This window comes from Manacus candei, unplaced genomic scaffold (assembly GCF_025592945.1).
Source record: "Manacus candei isolate 608988 ecotype Guabito, Panama unplaced genomic scaffold, ASM2559294v1 h1tg000048l, whole genome shotgun sequence".
Taxonomy (NCBI): Eukaryota; Metazoa; Chordata; class Aves; order Passeriformes; family Pipridae; genus Manacus; species Manacus candei.
The window spans coordinates 14842458-14865644 of record NW_026138096.1 but is presented as its reverse complement, the minus strand read 5'-3'; the positions used below and the strand labels follow the sequence as shown (position 1 = coordinate 14865644).

The 23187-nt window shown below is 53.9% G+C and overlaps 1 protein-coding gene across 40 annotated transcripts in view; it reads right to left on the bottom strand.

Annotated features, from left to right (window-relative positions):
* Window positions 1-1840: 1840 nt before the first annotated feature.
* Window positions 1841-23187, bottom strand: part of RAB11FIP5 (RAB11 family interacting protein 5) — a 41484-nt gene continuing 20137 nt past the window's right edge. The window contains exons 4-8 of one of the 40 annotated variants that reach the window (XR_007906388.1): window positions 12971-15499; window positions 7414-7603; window positions 3783-6784; window positions 3548-3748; window positions 1841-3314 (exon numbers count right to left, since the gene is read on the bottom strand). Coding sequence is in view for 1 of the 40 variants with exons in the window: in XM_051798156.1 (XP_051654116.1) it covers window positions 6575-6784; window positions 7414-7603; window positions 12971-15499 (2929 nt within the window). In the remaining 39 variants the exon portion in view is untranslated. Of the gene's footprint in view, window positions 6785-7413; window positions 7604-12970; window positions 15500-23187 lie in introns of all 40 variants that reach the window. The other 39 variants (XR_007906394.1, XR_007906399.1, XR_007906400.1 and 36 more) reach the window with 39 other exon arrangements.

Sequence of the window (23187 nt, the reverse complement as noted above, 5' to 3'; positions counted from 1 at the left end):
GGGTTTATTTCTCACTGCCCTGCTCTGATTTGATTGATAAATTAAACTAATTTCCCCAAATCGAGCCTGTTTGCCCATGACAGCAACCAGTGAGTGACCCCTCCCTGCCCTTATCCCGACCCACGAGCCTGTCCTTGGATTTTCTCTCCCTGCCCAGCTGAGGAGGGGAGCGAGAGCAGCTTTGTGGGGCACCCAGGGTCAGCCCACCATCCTCAGGGAGATTTGGGGGTCTCAGGGAGCCACCCCACACGTGACAGCTGGGAGTGGGGCTGGGCTTCCTGCTGGCTCCGGGAGGGAGTCACAGGAACATTCCTTGTCAGCTTCCATCTGCAAAGCCAGATTTTAAGAAAACTCGAGGCGGGCAGCGAAACTCCGGCTTGGAACAACAAACCCAGCCAGTCCTTCCCGCAGGGAGGGGAATTATTTCCCTCAGTCCTGAGTCTGTGCTCAAGACAAGCAGAGACACCCGATGGAATCACACGCGGGCGTTCCAGCAGGACTTTAAATCCTTCTTTTTCCCCGGCTTCCAGACTCCAGTTCTCCCAGTGACTGCTGCCTGGAGAAGCCCAAACTGGCCCAGTTAGCCCAGTTAGTCCAGCTTCTCCTTAGGCTGGATCATCTTTCAGAGGGTCACAGCTCAGCGCCCTGATCCCACAAAACAACGTGCCAAACATTTCCCTGCCAGGCCCATCCAGGCTCTCGGGGTTAACATGATTCCCCCCCCGGACAGGTGCTGAGCTCTGTAAGGGCCTGGATCCAGCTGGATGAAAAATAAACTGGGATTAGAGCTAAGGAAACTCCTCTGTAGGAGCAGCAAAGTCATTTACAGGAGCTTAAGGGGAGTTGATTTTTGAGAAGGAAAAGGCACGACCGGAGAAAGCAGCAGGTGCTGAGAAGGAAAACGGCTGAGTGGTGAAAGGTGGGAGGGATTTGGGGCTGAGGGGCTGCAGGAGAAGGTCTGGGAGGTGGCTCAGTGCAGAGGAGAGGGAGGATCATCATCCCAGAATTGCCCATTCCTGGGAGCAGCAGCACGGATGGAGCCAGGTTTTCCCAGCAGGCATCCCGAGGCTGATCTCCGTGTTGTCTGGGATGTGACAGGAGCTCTCCTTTCCTCTCCCTCCAAGACACTGCCCTGGGGTCCCTCTCCTCTACTCAGCTGCTGATTTCCCACAGATCCACAGGAATGCAGGGGTAGAGTCAGCACGAGCAGCAAGGGAGCTGCAGGCAGACAGAATCATGGAATTTAGGCTGGGAAAGCCCTCGAAATCATAACCCTTATCCCAGCACTGCCAAGGCCACCACTGACCCTTGTCCCCAAGTGACACATCCACAGGGATTTTAAATCCCTCCAGGTATGGGGACCCCACCCCTGCCCTGGGCAGGCTGTTCCAATGTTTTACAACCCTCTCCATGAAAAAATATTCCCAATATCCAATCTAAACCTCCCCTGGAGCAACTTGAGGCCGTTTCCTCTCATCCTGTCCCTTGTTCCCCTGGAGCAGAACCGGACCCCACCCGGCTCCACCTCCTGCCAGCTCCAATCCCCCAAGGCCATCCCAGCAAAGCTCCACGGGGTTACTCACCACAAAACACGACTTTTAAGACCCACACAAGACACCTGTGAGGCTCTTAAACCCCCTCAGGTGCTCCCATCACCTGAGCCAGGACCAATATTTGGGGAGGAACTCGAGGTTCCAGGGCTTGGGGACTGTTAAGGAGCTGGAAAAGCTGCTGGAGGAGTTGGACACCGTCATCCTCCTTCAGAAAATAAACAGAGAAATGTCACTCACTGTCCAAGTGCCATCAGCACAGACGCTGTTGTCAATAAATCAGAAGTATCTAGGAACAGCTTGAACAACTTTTATTTTTTTTTTTCTTCTTTAAAGTGCTGAAAACGTAAATAACAAGCTCTTTATAAACATTAGTTGCAACTATTAAAACATGAAACGCACAGAACCCACTTCCTTGGTACGTGAAGTACAGGGAAATCAACAACTCCAAACCCTCCCTGATGCTTCTTTTCCCACTTTGGGATGTTTTTCCACCCCATGAAAACACGAAACACACGGTGGTTTCTTCACAGACGAGTCGTAAGGCTGAGTCTACACTTGAGAACCCACATCCCTTCAGGTTTGTTCCAGTTAAAGGATAAACCTTGGTGGTTCTTCTGGCCCAGCCTGTGACCAGAAGGAGCAGCCAAGGAGAAAAGAAAATCACTTGGCCAAAGTTCTTGACAAGCAAGAAACCCAGTGGTGGGCTGACAACAAAAGCAGAGCCAACAGCACCCTGCTGGAACCACGTGGAACAGTGTGGAAAAACAGAGTCCAAGAGAAAGGCAAAACCACAGAGGGATTGTTATGGCTGTGTTTAAAGTGGAACCAGGGGAAAGTTGCTGCTGGTCCAGCGAAACCTTGTGGTCTGCTGGGTTCAGCAGAGAGGAACAGAGCTCTGTGTGGCTCCAACAAGGAGCAGAAATGCTGCTCCTGCCCCTGGGCTGCCAAATAAATCGCTAAAAAACGGAGATTTAGATCACTAACTATGGAGATAAACCCCAGACAGAACATGGGCAACTTGAGAACATTTCCCCCCCACAATTCTTTTCCTCATCCCTTCCCTCCAGAAGGTCCTCAAAACCATTTCCCTCTGGGAACTTCTAACAACAAATTAAACAGACTCTGGTTCCAGTGCTGTGGTGTAGCCAAGCTGCTGCTCTGATGGACAGAATCAATCTGGGGGGTGCTGGGGAAAACCCCACATTTTCAGGACAGAGGGGTGGAGAAACAGAGAACAGAGACAGGAGCATCTTTAAGATGCCTTTTCCTAAACACCAGTCGATTTGTAGATACCTCAGGACTTCCAAACACTCAAGGACAGACACAAAACACCCATCACTGCTTGTTCCTTCTGCAGCTCCTGCCTCACACCCAACACCAAGGCACCAGTGCCAGACCTGCCTTGGCCTGTGGAGATGGGAGGGAGCAGGTATTGCTGGAAAGGCAGGAGATGGAGGGAGCAGGTATTGCTGGAAAGGCAGATGAGGAAGCACCTATTGCTGCAAAGGCAGGATTTGAGAAAGTACCTGTTGCTGGAAAGGCAGGTGATGGAGGGAGCAGGTATTGCTGGAAAGGTAAGGGATGGAGGGAAAAGGTATTGCTGGAAAGGCAGGAGATGGAAGAAACAGGTATTGCTGGAAAGGCAGGAGGTGAGGAAACACCTATTGCTGGAAAGGTAAGGGATGGAGGGAAAAGGTATTGCTGGAAAGGCAGGAGACAGGGAAGCACCTATTGCTGGGAATGCAGGAGATGAGGAAGCCCCTATTGCTGGAAAGGTAGGATTTGAGAAAATACCTGTTGCTGGAAAGGCAGGAGATGAGGAAGCTCCTATTGCTGGAAAGGCAGGAGATGGAGGGAGCAGGTATTGCTCTAAAGGCAGGAGGTGAGGAAGCACTTATTGCTGGAAAGGTAAGGGATGGAGGGAAAAGGAATTGCTGGAAAGGCAGGAGATGAGGAAGCACCTATTGCTCTAAAGGCAGGAGGTGAGGAAGCACCTATTGCTGGAAAAGCTGGAGATGGAAGGGGCAGGTATTGCTGGAAAGGCAGAAGATGAGGAAGCACCTATTGCTGGAAAGGTAAGGGATGGAGGGAGCAGGTACTGCTGTAAAGGCAGGAGATGAGGAAGCACCTATTGCTGGAAAGGCAGAATATGGAGGAAGCACCTATTGCTGGAAAGGCAGGAGATGAGGAAGCTCCTGTTGTTGGAGAGGCAGGATATGGAGGAAGCACCTATTGCTGGAAAGGCAGGAGATGAGGAAGCACCTATTGCTCTAAAGGCAGGAGGTGAGGAAGCTCCTATTGCTCTAAAGGCAGGAGGTGAGGAAGCTCCTATTGCTGGAAAGGCAGGAGATGGGGAAGCACTTATTGCTGGAAAGGCAGGAGATGGAGGAAGCACCTATTGCTGGAAAGGCAGGAGATGGGGAAGCACCTCTTGCACCCCCGGCACCGCCTGCTGAGCTCTGAGAGCAACTTCAGATATTCGAGTGCAAAACATTCAAGCTTTGGAGCGACAAAAGGCAGAGCTGAGTAAGGCAGAGGGGGCTGAGGGAAGTGGTGAGACACGATGGAAGAGGAGGGGAGAAGGCAGGGAGGAGGTGCAGTGAGATCCTCAGAAACATTGGCACTTGTGTGTGGGGAGCACCTGCAGAGCCAACGCTGCCGGGGGAGAGCTCCAAGGAAGCAGATGTTTTTTAGGGAGTGGGGAGCCAGTGTGGGATTCTCGTGTGAGATTTTGGCTCTGCTCCTCCCCCTTATTAATGCCCACTTGAGCTACACCTGCCCCTCCTCCCGGCCCTCGTTCCCGTGCCGTGCTGCTTTTCCAAGGCTGGACTGCATTCCAGCTGCCCACAACTCCTCCCTGCCTGCCTTCAGCTCAAAGGAAGAGCTTCTCTGGGCACTCAGAAAGGGAATGTGGTGCTCAGGCCATGGGATCTGATCCTACAGGCAGAGAAATATTTCTGGGACTTTCTAAAACGGGAGAAGCATCTTCCTTCTGAGCCTCACGTCTCATCCCAGAAACACAAAGGGAGGAGGAACATAAAGACAAGAGGAACAGGTAGAGAAGTGCAAACCTTCAGATTATTCCATATGAGGGGCCAAGGCAGGCAGGAATTGGAAGTTCATGGCTGGTACCTTCCCAGGTGACAAATCCTCCCCCTCATATGATGGTTTAACTAGACAGGACCAAACCTCCTTCTCTCCTGACCCAATACTGTCTTTATCCAGCTGTATTTTGTCTTGGAATATTTGGCCTGCTCTTCCTCCCCATGTCATCTCCTAAACTCTCTGCCTCCCACGTCCCATGAGCTTCCTGTGCAGAATTCCTGCCAAGGACCCAAAGTACCTGCACACAGGGGTGGGAAGGCTCTGCATGTAAAAATAAACTCACTTTTTCAGATGAGCGGGAAAACAGAAGAGAAACCTGTCCCCAGATGGGTTGTGTGGAAATGAGAATTGGATTTCAGAGCCTTTTTGGGTAGGAAACTGCTACTGTCCTATGGCAAAAGGCACAGTTTTTCAAAGTCATGGCATACATGGAAGTAAGGAGAGAAGAGTATGGAGGTTTTAAAAGAATCCAGTAACTTTGGGAGATACAGAAGAGGGAGAAGATGCCTTACATGCCAAGACAGCTCAAATCCCACACCAACCAACCCTCCATCACTTCTCTAGACAAAATCCTGACAGGATGAGAGATGGAGCAACATCCTTTCTATCCTCTTCCACAGCACCTCTGAACTCAAATCTGTGCTGGATTCTCATTAAACTACATAAATCAGAGCCCTTTGGATGGTCACTCCATGGTCAGCAGCTGGAAGCACTCAGCTCCCAGCAGAGCTGGGCCCAAGAGATCCAACACTGGCATGTGGATGTGATCCAGCTGGAGAGGTGCTTGGCACTAACAGTGGCTGGAAGGGGGTCTGCCAGGATTCCTGGAATGTGAGCTGGGACAGGGAGTGTTTGGTGGGAGCCTGATCCCACAGGATGTCATGCAGAGGCGGCCAGACGGTCAGACATCCATGAGCTTTGGTCCAGTGGCATTTTCCTGTTGGGTTGGGAAAGACAACACAGAGCCAACGGTGGGGAAAGCCGTGGAGAGCAATTCCCACGGGATACCCAGTAGAAAATTGAGCTGTGGTTTATACACAAAGGAATCCCCTCAAGGCACAGCCAGGCTGGGGATGGGTTGGGTGGGAAGCAGGAAGATCTCCTGGAGCCCTCATGGTGCACAGACCATCACTTTTCCATGCTGCAAGCTGAGTTTTGAGGAGCTGAGGCAGCATCACCACTCTGCACCCACGGAGTGAAGGAGCCAACACAGCTCATGGTCAGGCAGTGACATTGGATCAAGTCCTTTATGGCCTCCAACTCCATTGTTGTCCCTTTGTGTAGCACCTCCCAGCAGTCAGGAACTGGCACAAACTGGAGCTGGCTCTTCAGACACAGACCCTTCATCCTGGGGGGTAAATAGGGCAGGAAGGGGAGGAGGCATCCAACAACAGCCCTGCTCTGCAGTCACTAACGTGCTGGGAGAGCCTTCCTGGGTTTAGACATCCTCGCTGTCCTCAACCAGTTCAACATCATCCTCCAGCCAGGGGACACCACTTCAGAAGAGAGATGAGGAAGAGTGTGGGCAGAAGAGCAGCAGCAGCAGGATGAAGCCATGGGCGAGGTGGTTTCCAGCTCTCCAATGTCCATGGGCCACTTAAAGCACTGGCAGGGTGAGCGCCCGAGAAGATGGCACTTGGTCACAAGGACAGGAACCTAAGGTGGAATCTGCCTCAGGTGGAGGGCCCTGCTCCTCCCCATAGGGTGCACGACTGCCCATCATCCACCCTACAGTTCCCTGGAGCCAGAGCTGGGAGAAGCTTGGGCTGGGAAGGAGCAGACAACCTTTCCCGCTAAACTCTGCGAACGGAAGCCACTGGAGCCCTCTTGGAAGAGGAGGGGGGAGTGCAGGGATGTTTGCAGCGTGGTTACTGGAGAAGTGCTCTAGGCGAGTGCTGCTGGTCTCTGGGCAGAGGTTACTTGGTGTTGCCTTCCCCCAGTGGGATCTGGAGGAGCGTGGGAGACTGTTCCATGATGCGAACCAGCAGCTGGTCGATGTAGTTCTCCAGTTCATGGATGTGCTCCTCCTTCTTGCTCAGCTCCATCTCCCTCTGCAGCAGGAGCTGGATGAGCTCGTCGTGGGTCAAGTGGTAATACTTGGCTGACTGGTCTGGCACAGTGGGATCCTGTGGTAGAAACCAAGAGGAACATCCAATGAATCAAATTAACATCCCCGCTCCCTTTAACGTTTGCAGGGGGCAGCGACAACCAGAGCAATCCTATTTTTGTGTCTGTCTTCTTTCCAAATCTGGAAAGGCTGGAGCATCGCAGGGAAGCAGGACCCACCCAGACCTCACCCCAGAAAAGCTGAGAAACTCATAACCCACAACCTGAACCACCTGTGGCACCACAAAGGGTGCAGCAGGGTTGTCCTGGTCTAGTGGAAGGTGTCCCTGCCCATGGCAGGGGGTTGGAACAAGATGGTCTTTTAGGTTCATTACAACCCAAACCATTCCATGGTTCTATAACCAGGGATTCACTCACACACTGCACAATAAAAAAACCCAAACCAAAGCAAGCAATGGGAGAACAACGACAGGGTGAGAAGGTCCAGAGACCAGGTCACGGAGGAAGGGAGGTTGGTGGCAGTCTGACATCCATCCTGAGCTACCAGGATCCAGGATTATTACTCACCCTGTGGCAGGACCCTGTTCTACCTCCTCCAACACCAGTTCTTTGCCCCTGTGCCCCCGGCTGTGGGACACCTGGAGCAGGTGTGGGCGCAGCTCTCACCTCTGAGGCGGAGGGTTCCTACCTTTAACTTCTTGGAGTCCGTTTTCTCCGGGTGGGAGGTCGGGGCCACGGGCTGGACGCTGCTCGTGGTGACTGTCCTCAGCTTCTCCAGGCCATTGCTCAGTGCTGAGGTCAGGCTGGACCTGTGCTGCTGCTTCTTCTCAGCAGAGACCTCCTGCACCGCGGCGCTGATGGGCTTCACCGGGTGGGGACTGGGGAGAACAAGGTGGGGCAGTTATAACACCCTCCCGAGCTGGGGAGCGACACTGCTGCCCCTCCCTGTGGATTTTACAGGGATGGAACCCACTTGGAAACTTTGGACACACCTAAATCCTGTGGCTGTGTTGCCCAAAGCTCTCCTGCTCCGAGGAGAGAGTGAGGAGAGGCAGCGCCCTGTGGAGCAGGCAGCCCATGGAGCCATTTCCACCCAGAGAGGAGAACAGGAGCCCCAGGACACGTGTTTGGCTGAGACACAGACCAGGCCCTGCGTCCACACCGTGCTCACTCCACACTGGGAATGCTGTGGGTCAAAACTCCCACAGCCTGCTGGGTGTTGGTGCCCATGGGAAGATCAAACCCAGGTGCAGTGTGATCAGAGGATGCCCAGAAGGGCATTTTTTTGTCCAGCAGCCCCCAAAATTAGAGTGGGGGGTCACCACTGATGCTTCAGTGATGCTCCAGCCCAAGAGTTGGGCTCCTCCTGCCTGGAAGCCACCACAGAATTTGTCCCTCTCCACTGGGCCAAAACAGAGAGTGAGAAGTCAGTTAAGGGGGAATTAACATTTTCATTTATTTTTGCCTCACTCTTCACCCAAAAGGTTTTTTTCTGGGCTTAAACAAAGTCCGTTTGCTTTTCAGCAGGATGGAAAGAGAAGTGACCTGATTCTACCTTCCTGCAAGGAACAGGGCACCATCCCTGGGATGGAAAGATCCAAGGAACAGGCAAACCTGGGCACCATCCTTGGGATGGAAAGATCCAAGGAACAGGCAAACCTGGGCACCATTCCTGGGATGGAAAGATCCAAGGAACAGGCACACCTGGGCACCATCTCTGGGAGGGAAAGATCCAAGGAACAGGCACACCTGGGCACTATCCTCAGGATGGAAAGATCCAAGGAACAGGCAAACCTGGGCACCATTCCTGGGATGGAAAGATCCAAGGAACAGGCACACCTGGGCACCATCTCTGGGAGGGAAAGATCCAAGGAACAGGCACACCTGGGCACTATCCTCAGGATGGAAAGATCCAAGGAACAGGCAAACCTGGGCACCATTCCTGGCAGGGAAAGATCCAAGGAACAGGCACACCTGGGCACCATTCCTGGGATGGAAAGATCCAAGGAACAGGCACACCTGGGCACCATTCCTGGGATGGAAAGATCCAAGGAACAGGCAAACCTGGGCACCATTCCTGGGATGGAAAGATCCAAGGAACAGGCAAACCTGGGCACCATTCCTGGGATGGAAAGATCCAAACATCTACCCAGGAACTCTGCAAAGCCTCTGCTCTCATGGGGTGCAGCAGCCACCCTGCAAAAGAGTGACAATCCCAACTGCTGCGTGTCCAAACGGGCTTGGTGTCCTTGTGTCTTGTCCATGGTGGTGGGATCAGGATGTCCCAAACTGCCTCCCTGTCGTGCTGATGGTCTGAAGTTCTCTTCAACCACTGTGATGCCTCCTGCCATCCACGTGTTAGGACAGGACAGCACTGGTAGCCACTGAGCAGCTCCAACAAGCCAAAGGATCAGCTTCCTTAATGAGGGGAAGTGGAGGGGCAGCACTGATCTCTTCCCTCTGGTGACCAGGGAACTGAGGGAACAGCCTGAGGTGTGTCAGGGCAGGGTCAGGTTGGATCTCAGGAAAAGGTTCTTCCCCCAGAGGCTGGTTGGGCACTGCCCAGGCTCCCCAGGGCAGTGGGCACAGCCCCAAGGCTGCCAGAGCTCCAGGAGGGTTTGGACGACACTCTCAGGGACAGGATGGGATTGTTGGGGTGTCTGTGCAGGGCCAAGAGTTGGACTGGATGATCCTGGTGGGTCCCTTCCAGCTCAGGATACTCTGTGATTCTATGATCTCTTGTCAGAGCTGTCAGAGCATGTGGACAGAGCCCAGGGTTCCTGGGCAGCTTGCAAGGATGAAGAGGGATCCATGGACCTCAGTCAGGGCTTGGAGAAGTTGCCTCAAAAGCTCCCCACTGGGGATCAAACCCTGCACCACCAGAGCTGTCACCACCAGGCCACAAACGGTCCAGCAGTTGTGAGGAGAACACTGGGGGAGCCACCAGGACTCCTTATCACAGCCAGACCAGAACATAAGCAGCCCCAAATGTCACCATCACCTGGTGCACCCCCACAGCCAGGGCAGGGACACCACAGGTGCCCAAACCTTGGGACCAAACTGGAATAACTCTACAGAATGAAATCCTGCCTTGGGATGCCAGTGGGATAGTTTGGATGCATTTTGAAAGCAGGGGACATTCCCCACTGCAAGTCTGGTCACAGGCCCACAGACAGTGGGAACAGTCATTTCTGCAGAGCTGGAAAAGGTATTTTTAAAAATAAATCACAATCCCACTCTTTCCTGTTCAGGGGGTTGTGTGTGCAGGGCTCTGCCCCCTCCACTGGTCACTCTGAGAAGGTCCAGAAGCTGGAGGCATCCTTGCACCTGCCCCAGGATGGTTGGCACCAGGTCCTTCCAGGGGAGCAGAGGCTGTTTCACACCTCACAGCCAGGTCTGAAGTTCTGATGGATCCTCCAAGAAGCTGGATCTGCTTCCATCTGCTGGCTGATGAACGTGAACTTGAGAGAACTAATTCCTCACACTGAGTGGACCCAAGTCCAAGGTGGAGCTTAACAGGTCAGGGTGAAACCTCTCAGGGTGACAGTGGCCCAGCTCTGTCCCCCCCTCTGAGCCAGCCTTGCTGTGTCACAGCTTCACCGACGCTCCCAAGGTCACTGCTGAGCACAGTGACAAAAATCCCTCTGAAATCAAGTCTTTATCACCCCATTAAAATGCTTCTCACAGGGAACAAGACAAGAAAGGACAAATCCAAGGGAATCGATCTGCTGTGGAGCAGCACACAACACCTGAGGGCCAGATCTCCATGGAGAAAAGGGTCTCCAGGATGAAAGGGAATGACTGAACTCGGGATGAGATCTCCCAGGTCTATCCATGGATGTGCCAGGCCATTCTCCAAGCTCCAAGGGCTCTACAAGGACTGCATTTAAATCACAGACACTGGCACGTGATTTAACCTGAAGCCTCATTTTCAGCAGATGATGGTTGTGCTGCACCCCTGACACGAGGAAGGCACAAAGCAGCGTGTGCCAACATCACCCTGGCACCTGTGATGTCCCCAGTCCTGTCACCTGCCAGCACCATGGCACGCTGGAACAGTCACACACCTGAGTTCCTGAGGGATGGGTGAGGAGCTGCACAACTGCTGCACCCCTCCAAGGCAGCGGAGTCCCTGAAGGACAGTCACTGTCCCTGAGGTCCCACCTGTCCCAGGGATGTGACCAAAGTCACCTTCCCAGCAGTGAAGGCACCACCCCACCCTTCTTAAAGCGACAAGGACCCTCCACACACCTGAGTGTCACACCTGATGCTCTGAGCACCCACCCTACCCCAGTGGCCACACAAGATGACCAGCAGAGCCCTCTGGCCACTTGGGAAGGGGACATGGGACCCCACACCCGGTTTCCAGCTCTCCTGAGGAGGACACACAACCCCAGCACAACAGACTCTCAACAATCCACACCAGGTACCAGCTCCTCCTTCACCTGATGGAACAAAAAGGACACTTCTGTCCCAAAAAGTGTCCCTAAAGCCAAGCCTTAATGCCTGTTCTAAGGTTGAAGTCTTCCCTTTTTCCTTCCACTTTTTTTCTGCCATAGCTTTTCTTGTCCATGTGCCATCCTAACAAGGGATGATTCTGGGAAAGGGAAGCATGGCCATGGGGACCCAGAAAAGGTCCCTTCCAGCTTTCCTCTCTTCACCCCATGACAATCACCACTTCTCCCCAATCTTATGAAGCACTGCAGAACCTCAAAGCTTTCCAGAGACACATGGAAACTCTTCAAAGGCTCTTCAATCACAGCAGGAATCGGAGCAGAGAAGTTCCAGGACTTCTCAGCTGTGTGTCACGACAGAAACCAGCACTGATAGGACGACCAGCCCTCAGATCCAAGCCCACTTCCATCCCAGGAGCCAGCCAGGCCTTGGATGGATGCACAACCAAGCTTGAAGATGACCACGAGCTCGTCCTATTGACACAGAGAGTCTTGTACTTCCCTCACTGCCTCATTTTACCCTTTGGGACAGCAGGACACTTCTCTTTCCATGAAACATGCCAAGGGTCAGCAGGTTTCTGTATCCCATCCCTGCAAATTTTGAACAAGGTTACCTGCTGTGGGATGAATAATGCAATTAAAAATGATTTGAGGGTCTGAACTAAGTAATAAGAAAAAATATCAGCCAACAGCCCCAGCTCTTGCTCCTGAGATCATTTTGCTCCTCAAATCCGCCCTCAAGCCAAGGAAGGATCCCATGAAGAAGGGCTGGAGCTCAGCTCAGTTTTGCTGGCCCAGCCTTCTCCCCTTTCTCTCCCCAGGGCTGTGACCAACATAGTTCTTGGGCCAGGTGGGATTTTACCATTTCAGTGCCCCCGTGAAGCTCCATTTGCCTCATGATCAGCAAGGTTGATCAAGTAAATCCCTGCTAGAGCTGAGTAAATCACCATAAGAGCTTGATCCTTGGGCAGACAGAGCCCAGGACAACCTTCTCCTGCCCAGGCAGAGCAGGGGAGGGAACCAGGAAAACTTGATGAACTGAAGGACACAGAGCAAGGCTCCATGCCCAAAACTCACCATCTTTACTTCATGGCTTCTACAAGCCCACAGCTGGCCTGGGAGGAGGAACATCCCCTTCTTTCCACCATGGATCCCCCTTCCCATTCCCGTTATCCTCAAGGCTAAATCCCACTTGCCTCATAACCAACGGGCATCTCGGCAGGAGGGAGGGGAGAATTTTGCCCTGGTGAAACTACCCTCTTTTTTTTTTTTGGCTATGGAGAGAAGAAGTTTTTTTTTAGTACCTGCTGGGCATTCCAAAGGAAAGGAACCAAAGCTGAATGAATGGAAAGGGAAGGGGCAGCAGCTGTGCACATGCCATGAGGGAACTCAGGAGAGCATGGACGGCCAGGAGCTCTCCTGGCAGACATGGAGAAGGCATTTATTTTTGCAAGCACGGGGAAGATGATGGAGCCAAAACTAGCACTGAGGGAAACGCGGGTGCAGTGGCTGAATTTCCAGCTGGGGTGGGTCGTGGATGCCTCAAATCATTTGCCCTCATTAGGGAAAACACAGGACACCAGTGGCCATTCCGTGATCCCAGAAAGCCAAGGCTTCAAGCAGTTCAGGCTGGACCCTCTGGGACCACGGGAAGGTGAGGGAAGAGGACCTGCAGCAACACACAGGGAGCTGCCGACACCGCGCCGGGGTCCTCTTATAAGAGCAGGAAGGGAGTCGGGGCTCACCTCCACCAAAACTAACACACCCTTCGCCTTCCCCGGAGTAGCTCACCTGGTCGTCTGCTGGAAAAGGGGCTTCTCAGCTGGCTGTGTCTCCCTGGGCAAAACCACGAGCGCTGAAGCCTGTGTGTCCCCGGGCTGCGGCAAAGGGCAGGGCTGGGCGGCTGCGCGGCTGGAGGCGGCGGGGACCCCGCGGCTCGCGGGGAACACGGCAGGGGAGGGGAAACCAAACTGCTCGGGGTTAGTGGCAGCCACGAGGAAAGGGGTGGAGAAGGCCAAGGGCTGGCTGGCATGCGGGAAGGGAGGCTGCACGAGCGGGTGCCCGGCGGGGTTAGTGGGCTGGAAGCCTTGCCCGAGGGCTTCCTCGTGGAGGCTGGCGAAGCTGAAGTCGCCCTGGTCAAGCTTTTCGGGCAGCACAGCTTGAGCAGGGAGGGGGTGGTCTGGGGGTGTCTCCACGAAGGGGTTGCTTGGGGAGTTGGGGCTGAGGGCCAGAGTAAAGGGGTTTTTCAGGGATGGAGCTTCCTGCTTGTGCCTCTCCTCCGCCCTGTCTGGCTTCCAGAAATCCGCCTTCTTGAAGTCTATCCTGCTGTCTGCCGAGTGCCACGGCCCCTCGGGCTCGCTGCAGGGGGGTCTGCCCTGCTCTGCCTCCTCAGGAGGGCTGGCCACTGCCATGGGGGCACAAGGCTCAGGCTGGTGTCCCTCTTGCCCCTCACCATCATCCCATGCCGGCTGCGGCCGGGGTGGGCTCTCCCCACGTGCTAACCTTGGGCTGAGACCAGCGGGATGAGCAGCTGCCTCCTGCTCTTCCAGAGCCGTCCAGAACGTTTCCGGCTGGCCCAGGTCTAGCTTGGAAGGTGGGTTTAGTCCTGAAACACTGAGCTCCTCAGGGAACGGCTCCTGTGCAGAGGCCATCTCCCACTTGGCACTGTCTGTGGGCCCCGTCTGAGGGGACAAACGGGGCTGGCTCCAGCTCTGCTCAGCTCCCGACTGGCCTGATCCGTCCAGGGAGAACTTGGATGTGCAAGTCTCGAACTGCTCAGCTGCATCCGTCTCGTTCATCTCCGATGGGTCTTCCCCCAGAGAGGCGTCCCCTTTTCCCAGCTCGCTGGCTCTCTCTGCTGAGTCCACACATTCGGCATCCTTGGAGACCAGAAACTCCCTCCCGGCTTCGGCGATGTCCACTCCCAGGGCAGGCGGGCTGGGAGATGCCGGGACAGAGGGCTCGCTGCTCACACGGCTCCTTGGCAACTCCGCATCTGCTTTTGGGCGCTCGGTGTCTTCCCCTCGCTCCTCACTGCCTCGCTGTGGGCCACGAGCCTCCTCCTCCTCCTCCCCATCCCCTCCAATGCCGGCAGCTGCGAACCACCGGGGAGGTTTTGGGGGTGGCACTGCCAAGCCAGCTGCGATCTCCTCCCGCTCGTGGGTCCCTGTCCACGGGGAGAGGACGACGTGCCTCTCACGGATGTCAGAGCTGAGCTTTACAAGGCTTTCACTGGCCTCCAGCCTCATGCTGGCCTGGAGCCGGTACACCGATGTCCGGATGTCGAACGTGTCCTCCCCATTCCCAGCGCCCTGGAGCTCCGTCCCCAGCTCGGGAGGGGCAGGGAGCGGCCGTGCTGCCACCTCCGCCAGCACCCGCGGGGGCATGGCCACCACGCTGCTGCCTGGCAGGGTTTCGGGGGTGAGCTCGGGGGGGAAGGTGCTCCTGGGCAGCACGCAGGCGGTGGCACGGGATGCGTTGTTGGCTTCGAAGGCGCCGTCGCTGAGGAAGGCGGGTCGTGGGCCGAACACGCTGTCCTGACCCACGCGCTCCTCAGCCACGCTTTGGGTGCTCTCCGAGGGCTCAGGAGCAGTTTCGGTGGCTATGGTCATCCAGCCATTTGTCCCTGCACTAGAGGATTCCTCCTCATCACTGTCTCCTCCCTCCCTGGTGCTACTTCCAGTGGTCAGTGCTGTCGAAGCCTCTTTTTCCGCGGAGTTTCCCGACGCAAACGCGGCTGTCCAAACCATGGGCGTGCTGCTCTTCCTCCTCCTCCCCATGGACCCTGCAGACACGGGGCTCAGCACGTCCTCTATCACCGTGGCCTCCTGGGTCGTGCTCACCAAGTTGGCCCCCACATCTAAACTGGAGAAATTTGTCCAAGACCGAAGAGCCGCAGGTATTTCACCGCCCATTTGGGAATCGGCCTTTTCGAATCCTTGTGTGCCCTTCTCGTGGGCTGGTTTGGCTGCTCTCTCCGTTGGGCTGGCAGCATCGGCATCGTCGATGAAAGCCATGCCCTCTGCTGCCAGGGAAGCAAAGAAGTTTTCCTTCTTCCCTTCTGGTTTGAGCCTGCTGGTGGCAAAGGCATCGAAGGTATCGTCCCACTCCGAGAGCGGCAGAGGGACGGCGGGTTCGGTGTCCGGAGGAGGAAGGTCTCCTTGTGATGGGGGAGTGGTTTCAGGAACGGGGACACCAATGCTTTTGGCTGGAGACTCCCTCTCTGGGTCTGTGTGCCTTAGGGAGGCAGAGGGACTGCAATCCTCAGAGGAATAAAAGCTCCCAGCGACCTCTGGTGAAGCATGCGGCCCACACGGGAAACTAGAGAAAAAGTGAGTAGGTGAAGGAGAATTTAGTACCTGGTCAGCGAGGAGGTCCTCAAAGAAGGGATTGCTCTGCAGGGAGTTGAGGAATGGGTTGGTGGGGGACAAGCATCCGGCCTGACTGTCTCCAGTAGCGGGAGGGAGGTTAGAGCTTGGCATGCGAGCGAGATGGGCAGGAGGAAACGGGGCGGGGGAGCAGGGAGGAAAATGAGAAGGAGCATCTGAGCTGGTTTCTACCTGAGGAGACACTTCCAGGCTGTGGAGGGAAGACAAAACAGTCCTCCTGGTTAATGCTGTGACAGAGCTGTGAGCACACACCACACACACCACAAACGCTTCGGTCCAAGCAATGCAATGACCAAACACATTCTCGGCTCTTGTTAGGCAGAGCAATGATTATGGAGTCAAGGCGTGGAAAGGGCATGCACGACACAAAGGAAAGGGCAGCCCTTCTCCTAGAACAGTTCTCCACGTTCCCCTCTCTGCCTCAGCAAGCCCAGGAGCCCGAGAGGTTTTTCCCACCTCCTGCAGCCCAAGGACTCGGCTCAGATTTTGGTCCCGACGCTGGTGCCCCAACCAAGGGCAGGTTGTGCAGGAGGAGCCGGGCTGGGCTCTTGGATTGGGATTGCTTGAACCAGTAAAGGCACACAGGAGTCTTTCCCAGCTTACCCCAGTCCCTCATGACTTGGTTTGCCAACACTACCAGGCTGGCAGCAGACACAGAGCTCCCTCTTGCACAGGATGGGGGGGAGCACAGCTCCAGGTGGCCAAGGAACAAGAGCCAGGCAGGAAGGAGCAGGATGTGACCCTGGCTCCATTCTGGACTCTGCCCAGCCTCCCACATGCCCTTTGTCATGTCACTTCTGGCCTCAGATCCCAAGATGCCTGGAACCCCCACCACAGGGAACCCCAAGGAGGAGGAATGGATTCAGCACATCCTGAATTCAGACTGTCAGTCCCATGGAGGAGGCCAGTTCTTTGCTGCCCTTTCAAGAGGGACTACACTGACCTTTCTTTGGAATTTCATTGATCTTCCTTTGGGAACAACTCCAGGAATGTGCATCACCACCCCCAAGGAACCCTCACCAGGCTCAATGGTTTTCACATCCCAAAGTGTGTGGTGTGAACACTCCACACCCCAACCGGTGCTCCAGCTGCCACTCTCCCTCCTCCTGAGCCCCCATCCCCTTGATTCACCCTTGGAAGGAGCATTCCCATCCCCAGGATAGGGGCACTCAGCACCAGAACTGATCCACTGGGATTATGGCCACAAGTTTCAGAGCTCCCACTTTTGGTTTGGGAGAAATACAGACATGGATCAGCCAGCACTGGGCACATCAAAGTTTAACAAGGAATGAATAAATGAATTACTTTGCCACAATCCACAGGGTCTGTCCAGCCCTGGGGTCACAGCTCGGGATTTCCCTCCCGAGCTGCTGGAAGGGATCGCAGGAATCACCAGAAGATCAAACACAAAATCAAGCAAAAACAAAGTTACTTGGACAACTCTTTTCCTGTTATCGAGGATGCACAAAACACCTTGGGCACGTTTTAAAGCACAAAAATGCCATCTTGAGGCAAAAGCTGACACTGTGGGCTGGTGCAGCCAGCTGGTTTTAAAGCAGGAAGGGCGACAGCCGGCAGCGCCCCTCGGACCACGAGTGATGCCCCAACCACATGGCCCCACTTCTCCCCACTCCTGGCAGCTTCAGAGCCCCCCTCATGCATCACCCTTGGAAAGGTGCTTATTTATGCCATCAGTGGCACCAAAATCCCCTCATCCCAGTTTTTTGGTAGAAAAAACACGGACAGGAAGCGGCCGGGAGTGACAGGCTCAGCTCCAGCAGCCACCGGACACCGTGCCGGACACCACTGAGCAGAATTAGGAATCCAGGGACACAAGGTGGCTCAAACCCCTCATTTGTACTCAAACCTGCAGCTCAGTTGTGGGCAGAGACAGCTCGTGGGTGCCCTCTCCTGCTGTCACTAAGCAGTGGTGGCCGTGCCCATCCCGGTCCCCAAACAGCCCGGCCGTGCTCCGACGGGTCTCCGTGTCCTCTCCTGGTCGGACCAGGGTGGAGGAACCACCGTGAGCAGCCCAGCTCTTCACAGGTGTGCACAGGTCCCCAGGAGAAGTGATGGGAGAAGCTGATGGACCTTTAGGCACAAACCACCCCAGAGAGACGAGGAGCCGGTCTCTGCTTGGAAGCCAACGTCTCCCGGCATTCCCAACCCGGGAATCAGCGTGTGGTTGCACCTTTTTCCCTAATCGCCATCATGTTTAAGCCTCCCAGAAGAGAAGCACAGCTGCTCATCACCCAAGGGAGCTCACAACATCCACAAGTGGGTTTTAACAGGGCAAAACATGGCAAATTTTCCTTTCCAGCTGGAAAGGGAAGGTGTCAAACTCCAAGCCGGACCACCACGATGTCGGGGTGGTGCAATGTCACACCCCACTGCCCTCCCTCTGCTCGTCCTGCTCCTTGCTGGCACTTGCTTCCATGGTTTGGTCCAGATTAAGATCCATGATTTGTGGCTCTTAATGCTGAGTAAGAGCATCCAAGGCCGGATCCAGCTCTGCTGGGCTCCAGCTCTAAATGGCTCCAGAGCATTAATCAGCTGCAGGCTCCTAATGAGCACTCCCCGCTAACGACCTTCAGAGCTGCCAGAAGGCTGAGTGGCTGAAGCTCCTTCCTCAGGGGGTGGTTGATGCCACAGCAGCCCCTCACCCCAAACTGCATCTGCACAGGTGGAGAAACAGCCTCAAGGTCTCTTCAAACCCACCCCAGATGATCCTGTCTTCATTCCCCAAGTCATCACAGAATCATGGAATGGTTGGAGTTGGATGAGATCTTAAAGATCATCCAGTTCAAACCCCCTGCCCATGGGCAGGGACACCTTCCACTAGCCCAGGTTGCTCCAACCTGGCCTTGGACACTTCCAGGGATCCAGGGGCAGCCACAGCTTCTCTGCCCAACCTGGGACAGGGCCTCCCCACCCTCACAGGGAAAAATTCCTTCCCCATATCCCACCTAACCCTGTCCTCTGACAGTGGGAAGCCATTCCTGTCACTCCAGGCCCTTGTAAAGTCATGATGAGGCTCATGCCGTGCTGGACTTGATGACAATGTCTAAATATATAAACACAGAACTTAAATTCACCTTTTCTTGTCAGATTCCGGTTTTCCTGCTCTAAAATCCCCCTATGGAATTTTCCTTTCTGTCCTGAGTGAGCTCACAACATCTACAAAAGGGATTTTTCCTGTCCCCATTCCTGCTGGGACCCACCAGGGTTTGCTCAGGGGCTGCACAAGCCCCTCTCAGCTGCAAATTCCAGGCAGAAGAACCATGGAATCCTTTAGGTTGGAAAAGCCCCTTAAGATCATCCAGTCCAACCATTCCCCCAGCACTGCCAAGGCCACCACTGACCCATGTCCCCAAATGCCACATCCACAGGGATTTTAAATCCCTCCAGGGATGGGGACTCCACCACTTCCCTGGGCAGCTGTGACAATGCCTGACCACCCTTTCCATGAAGGAATTTTCCCTAATATCCAACCTAAACCTCCCCTGGTGCAACTTGGGGCCGTTTCCTCAGAATCTGTGACTTTCCCCCGAGTTTTCAAGTTGCACTGTCACCGTTCCACCCCTTTCCTTGGCACAAACACCTCTGTCTTGGTGACCAGCCCGGCACTGGCAGAAAACCTCTCTCCCCACGAATAATCCATCCCCTAAAAAAGCCCCTTTTCCCGTTCTCCCTGATGCTGGAAGTGCTCAGTGAAAGGAGGAGCGGAGGACGGCGGATTCCTCTAGAGGGAAACCTCCGCTTGCAGCAGCCTGGTGGAAGCTCTTTGCAGCACTGAAACGCTGACTCACCCTCCTCCTCCTCCTTTTTCCTTCTCCTCCTCCTCCCATTCCCAGCACAAGGCTCTGCCAGCCAAAATAAATAGCGGGTACCTTTCTGCCCTCACTTATTTGTTTGGCAGCACTACCCAGACGAGTTTTAGCCTCCCAGCAATAGGGGAAAAAAAAAAAAAAAGGAATAAAATATTGCTGAGCAACCCCCTGATGGAAAAAAAAAGAAAAAAGTCTAGTGGAAACAGCTTGTTCAATGCAGGGAGAATTTTCCCTGTGGATCCTAGCCTGGATTTCAGGCTCAGGGCAGCGCCCCAGCTCTGCAGTGACAGAGCACCAGCCCCAGCCCGTCTGCAGGAGGGTGGGTGACTCTGCACCGTGCAGATAAAACAGCACATGCGCTGGAAAAGCCGGAGTTTGGGGAGGGCAGGGAGAAATCCACCCGGAATGTGCCGAGGGGAAGAGCTGTGCTGAAGCTCAAGTGGAAAATCCCTCCTAGGAGGTCCAGGGATGCACCGCAACCCTCCCGCTCACAACCTGCTTTTTGCCCCGTTTTTCCGTATTTTCAGGGGTGCTGGAGGCTCCTGCAGCAGCTTCAAAGCCTGGCAGGGATCAGGAATTTCCTCCCACCGGCAGGAGAAGGGCTGGCACAACAGGATTGGTGCAGAAAGGGGCTGGGAAGAGATGGGTACGGCACTCCGGGACTTTTTTGTGCAGGGTGGGAACCCAAGAGGGAATGAGTCAGGAAATATAAGCAAATGCTGCTTTTAAATAGGAATTCTGGGGGTGAAAGAACTGGATGTATCCCTAATAAATAATCTACAACAATTATCTGTGCAATAACCACTTTACTTTGCCCTTGGGCCTCACCTGTCCATCATCCTGATTAAAATGGACAAATCCTCCTTTATAAGCATTTGCTCCCAAAACCAGGGGAATAAAAAAATAATTGAAAGGAATCTGGGTAGTAGGAGCCCAGATGCAAATTTCCAACCCCCATTCCCACTTTCAGGAGTGGGGGAGTGGGGCTGTGCTTTACCTGGACAGCTACAAAGCATTTTTTGTGTCATCAGGGCTGAGCTGGTGCCAGCTTTGGATCCGACTCACCATCCTGCTCCGTGTCCATCCCTGGGAAAGGCAGGCTCAGCAGGAAAAAGGGAGGTAGAAGCATTTTAAGAGCCATTTCCAGGCTCCTCACACTGATCCCAGCTCCACCCCTACGACTGATCCAATGCAGGCATTGCAGCTCTCCTGGATGCAAGACCTGGGCCAGAGGTATGATCCTGATGGCTCCCACATGGATTCATCCACTGTTATCCACCACATCCTGGGTCTCACATCATGGCCTTCATCTTCCTCTTCATCAAACTCTGCAGCTTCCCAGGTTCTGCTCTGGAATTCCCCATTAATGGGGGTTGTCCCACTCGTCTGTGTTTAATCCCAACGCTGCCAGCCTGTCCTGCTCCAACCACTCCAAACCTTCTCCCCATCTCCAGCATTTAGGAAATGTATTTTTTAGGACAACATGAGAAACAGTGAGGAATTCGAGTCAATATTTGGCCTCACTGCTGGATCCAAGGGGATGGACTCTGGGAAGGGGACTGACAGAGGAGGTGGGGGAGGGATTTTACATCTTCCCCACACGAAAGCAGCAAAGAGGGAAGGGGTTTTAACCTGAAAATGGGACTAATGCAACTATTTTTACAAGACAGAGCACAGTTTCTCTCTTTTCCTACTGCCAAGGCCAAGATGGAGCCCCTTTTTTATCATGGGGATTCACACACAGCACAGGAAGCAGGACCTGCAGAGCTCTGATAACATTGTAGGAAAGCCTGAAAAACACTCCAACTGATTGTTTTAGCCCCAGGCTTTGCCTCAAATAAACCTGCTGAGCTTCTTCCTTACACTACAACCCTTGACCACTCAACCTTAAAAACAACAAACCCCAAACAGCCTTTTATTCAGCCTCCAAAGAGCAAACACCACCTTCCTACTGCTCCCATTCAACCCAGTATCAAAGCCCACATGGATTAGCAAAGCCAGGGAGCTGCTCCCCTGTCAAGAATCAAGGAAAAACACATGTAAATAACAGCTGAAGGCTGAAAAGTCTTCGTTCTCTCCCCAGATGGGTTTGCAGCTCCGGCTCATGTGCTGATGGCTCAGCAAAACTCCCCCAAAAACAGAACAAAAAAAACCTTTTTGTGAAGCTGAAGTTCAACCCAGCCCAAAGTCAGCAGCTCCTTATTTTAGAAAGGGTGTGTTTTGCAAGAGCAAGTGTTTAAAGGCGAGCTGTGCCAAGCTGGTCTTAGCTGCAGGCAGAGTTTTAAACCTCAGCTGGAACCATCCTTCTAATTACAGACCTTCTTAACTAATTACAGGTTGAGGTTTTCGGTCTTGCAAAAGTGACTGATTTTGATGCTCTCACGCCACGTTCAGCTCCAGGGGAATCTTGACCTCTCTGTGGTGGGCCTGAAGGTGAGGAGATGCTGCTGACAGGAGCCACAAAGCTGAATTTCCAGAATCAGGAGAGCAGGAGGGGAAAAGTCCTTTCTGCAGGTCAAAGTCAAAGATGTCAAACTGCTTCGTTCAGAGGCTGGTTCTCTCCAGGACAAAGGTTAATCCATCTTCAGGTCTACAAGTTACACTGGAACCTGAACAGCTCCTCCAGCTGCAGATGGGCATTCACAGAACCCCCACAGATCACAGAATCATGGAATGGTTTGGGCTGGAAGGACCTTAAAGCCCATCCAGTCCCACCCCTGTCATGGGCAGGGACACCTTCCACTAGCCCACATTGCTCCAACCTGGCCTTGGACACTTCCAGGGATCCAGGGGCAGCCACAGCTTCTCTGCCCAACCTGGGCCAGGGCCTCCCCACCCTCACAGACAGGAATTTCTTCCCAATATCCCACCTAACCCTGCCCTCTGGCAGTGGGAAGCCACCAAGACCTAACAAGCTCTTTGACAGCTTTGAGCTGACTCAAAACCAGAGTTCTGTATAATTAGGAGAAGTAATGACCTCGTAATTAATGGCCAGGAAAAATGAAGCACCAGGATGGAGACACATCATCCCCCTGGGATGATGAAAAGGCCACTTCTGCATCAAATCAGACTCAGGCACCACCTGCCACCACTTGCCACCTTGTAATGCTTCCCAAAGGTTCTCATCTATCCCACTCCCAAATCCCTGGATGCTGGGAGGGAGAAACCCCCTTCCCAGCCAGGCAGCTCCAGCGCTTCCCCATCCTCCATTAGACACTTCTCCCAACAGCCACTTTAAACCACCCCCCGCTCCAGTTTAAGCTCATTAATTCCCATTTTCAATTGCAAACTGCAGCTAAAACCCACTCAGACGTTTCTAAACGCCCCAAAAAAGGGGGCTCCTGGGAATTTGTTCCCTCCATCCTGCGCCGCTCCGAAGCCATTCCTATTTCTGGGAGAGAGAATCCCAGCCAGAGGAGCTGCTGTCACATGGCTCATCCAAGTTTTTCCTTGTCAGACAGACGGGATCCTCGGCAAAATGACTCCCAGCAAAGCTCGGCTTCGGCTGAGCTTGAAATTAAACTGTGAGAGCACTGAAGTGGATTTAAAAAAACCCCAAAAACCATGGAGTGAAAACTCTCTGGGAAAGGAGTAACGGTGGGAATGTGTCCAGCATTTTAGGAAAGGCAGGGATTGTTAGAAACCAGCAGAGTTTAAGGGCAGCTTTGTGATTATCTGCTGGGTTGGATGTTCCAGGAACCAAATTCCAACTGGAATTGAGACATCCCGGCCTTGAAATCAGTTGTGTCCAAGGGGAGTGGGACAGGCACAGCTCCTGAATCAGGTTGGA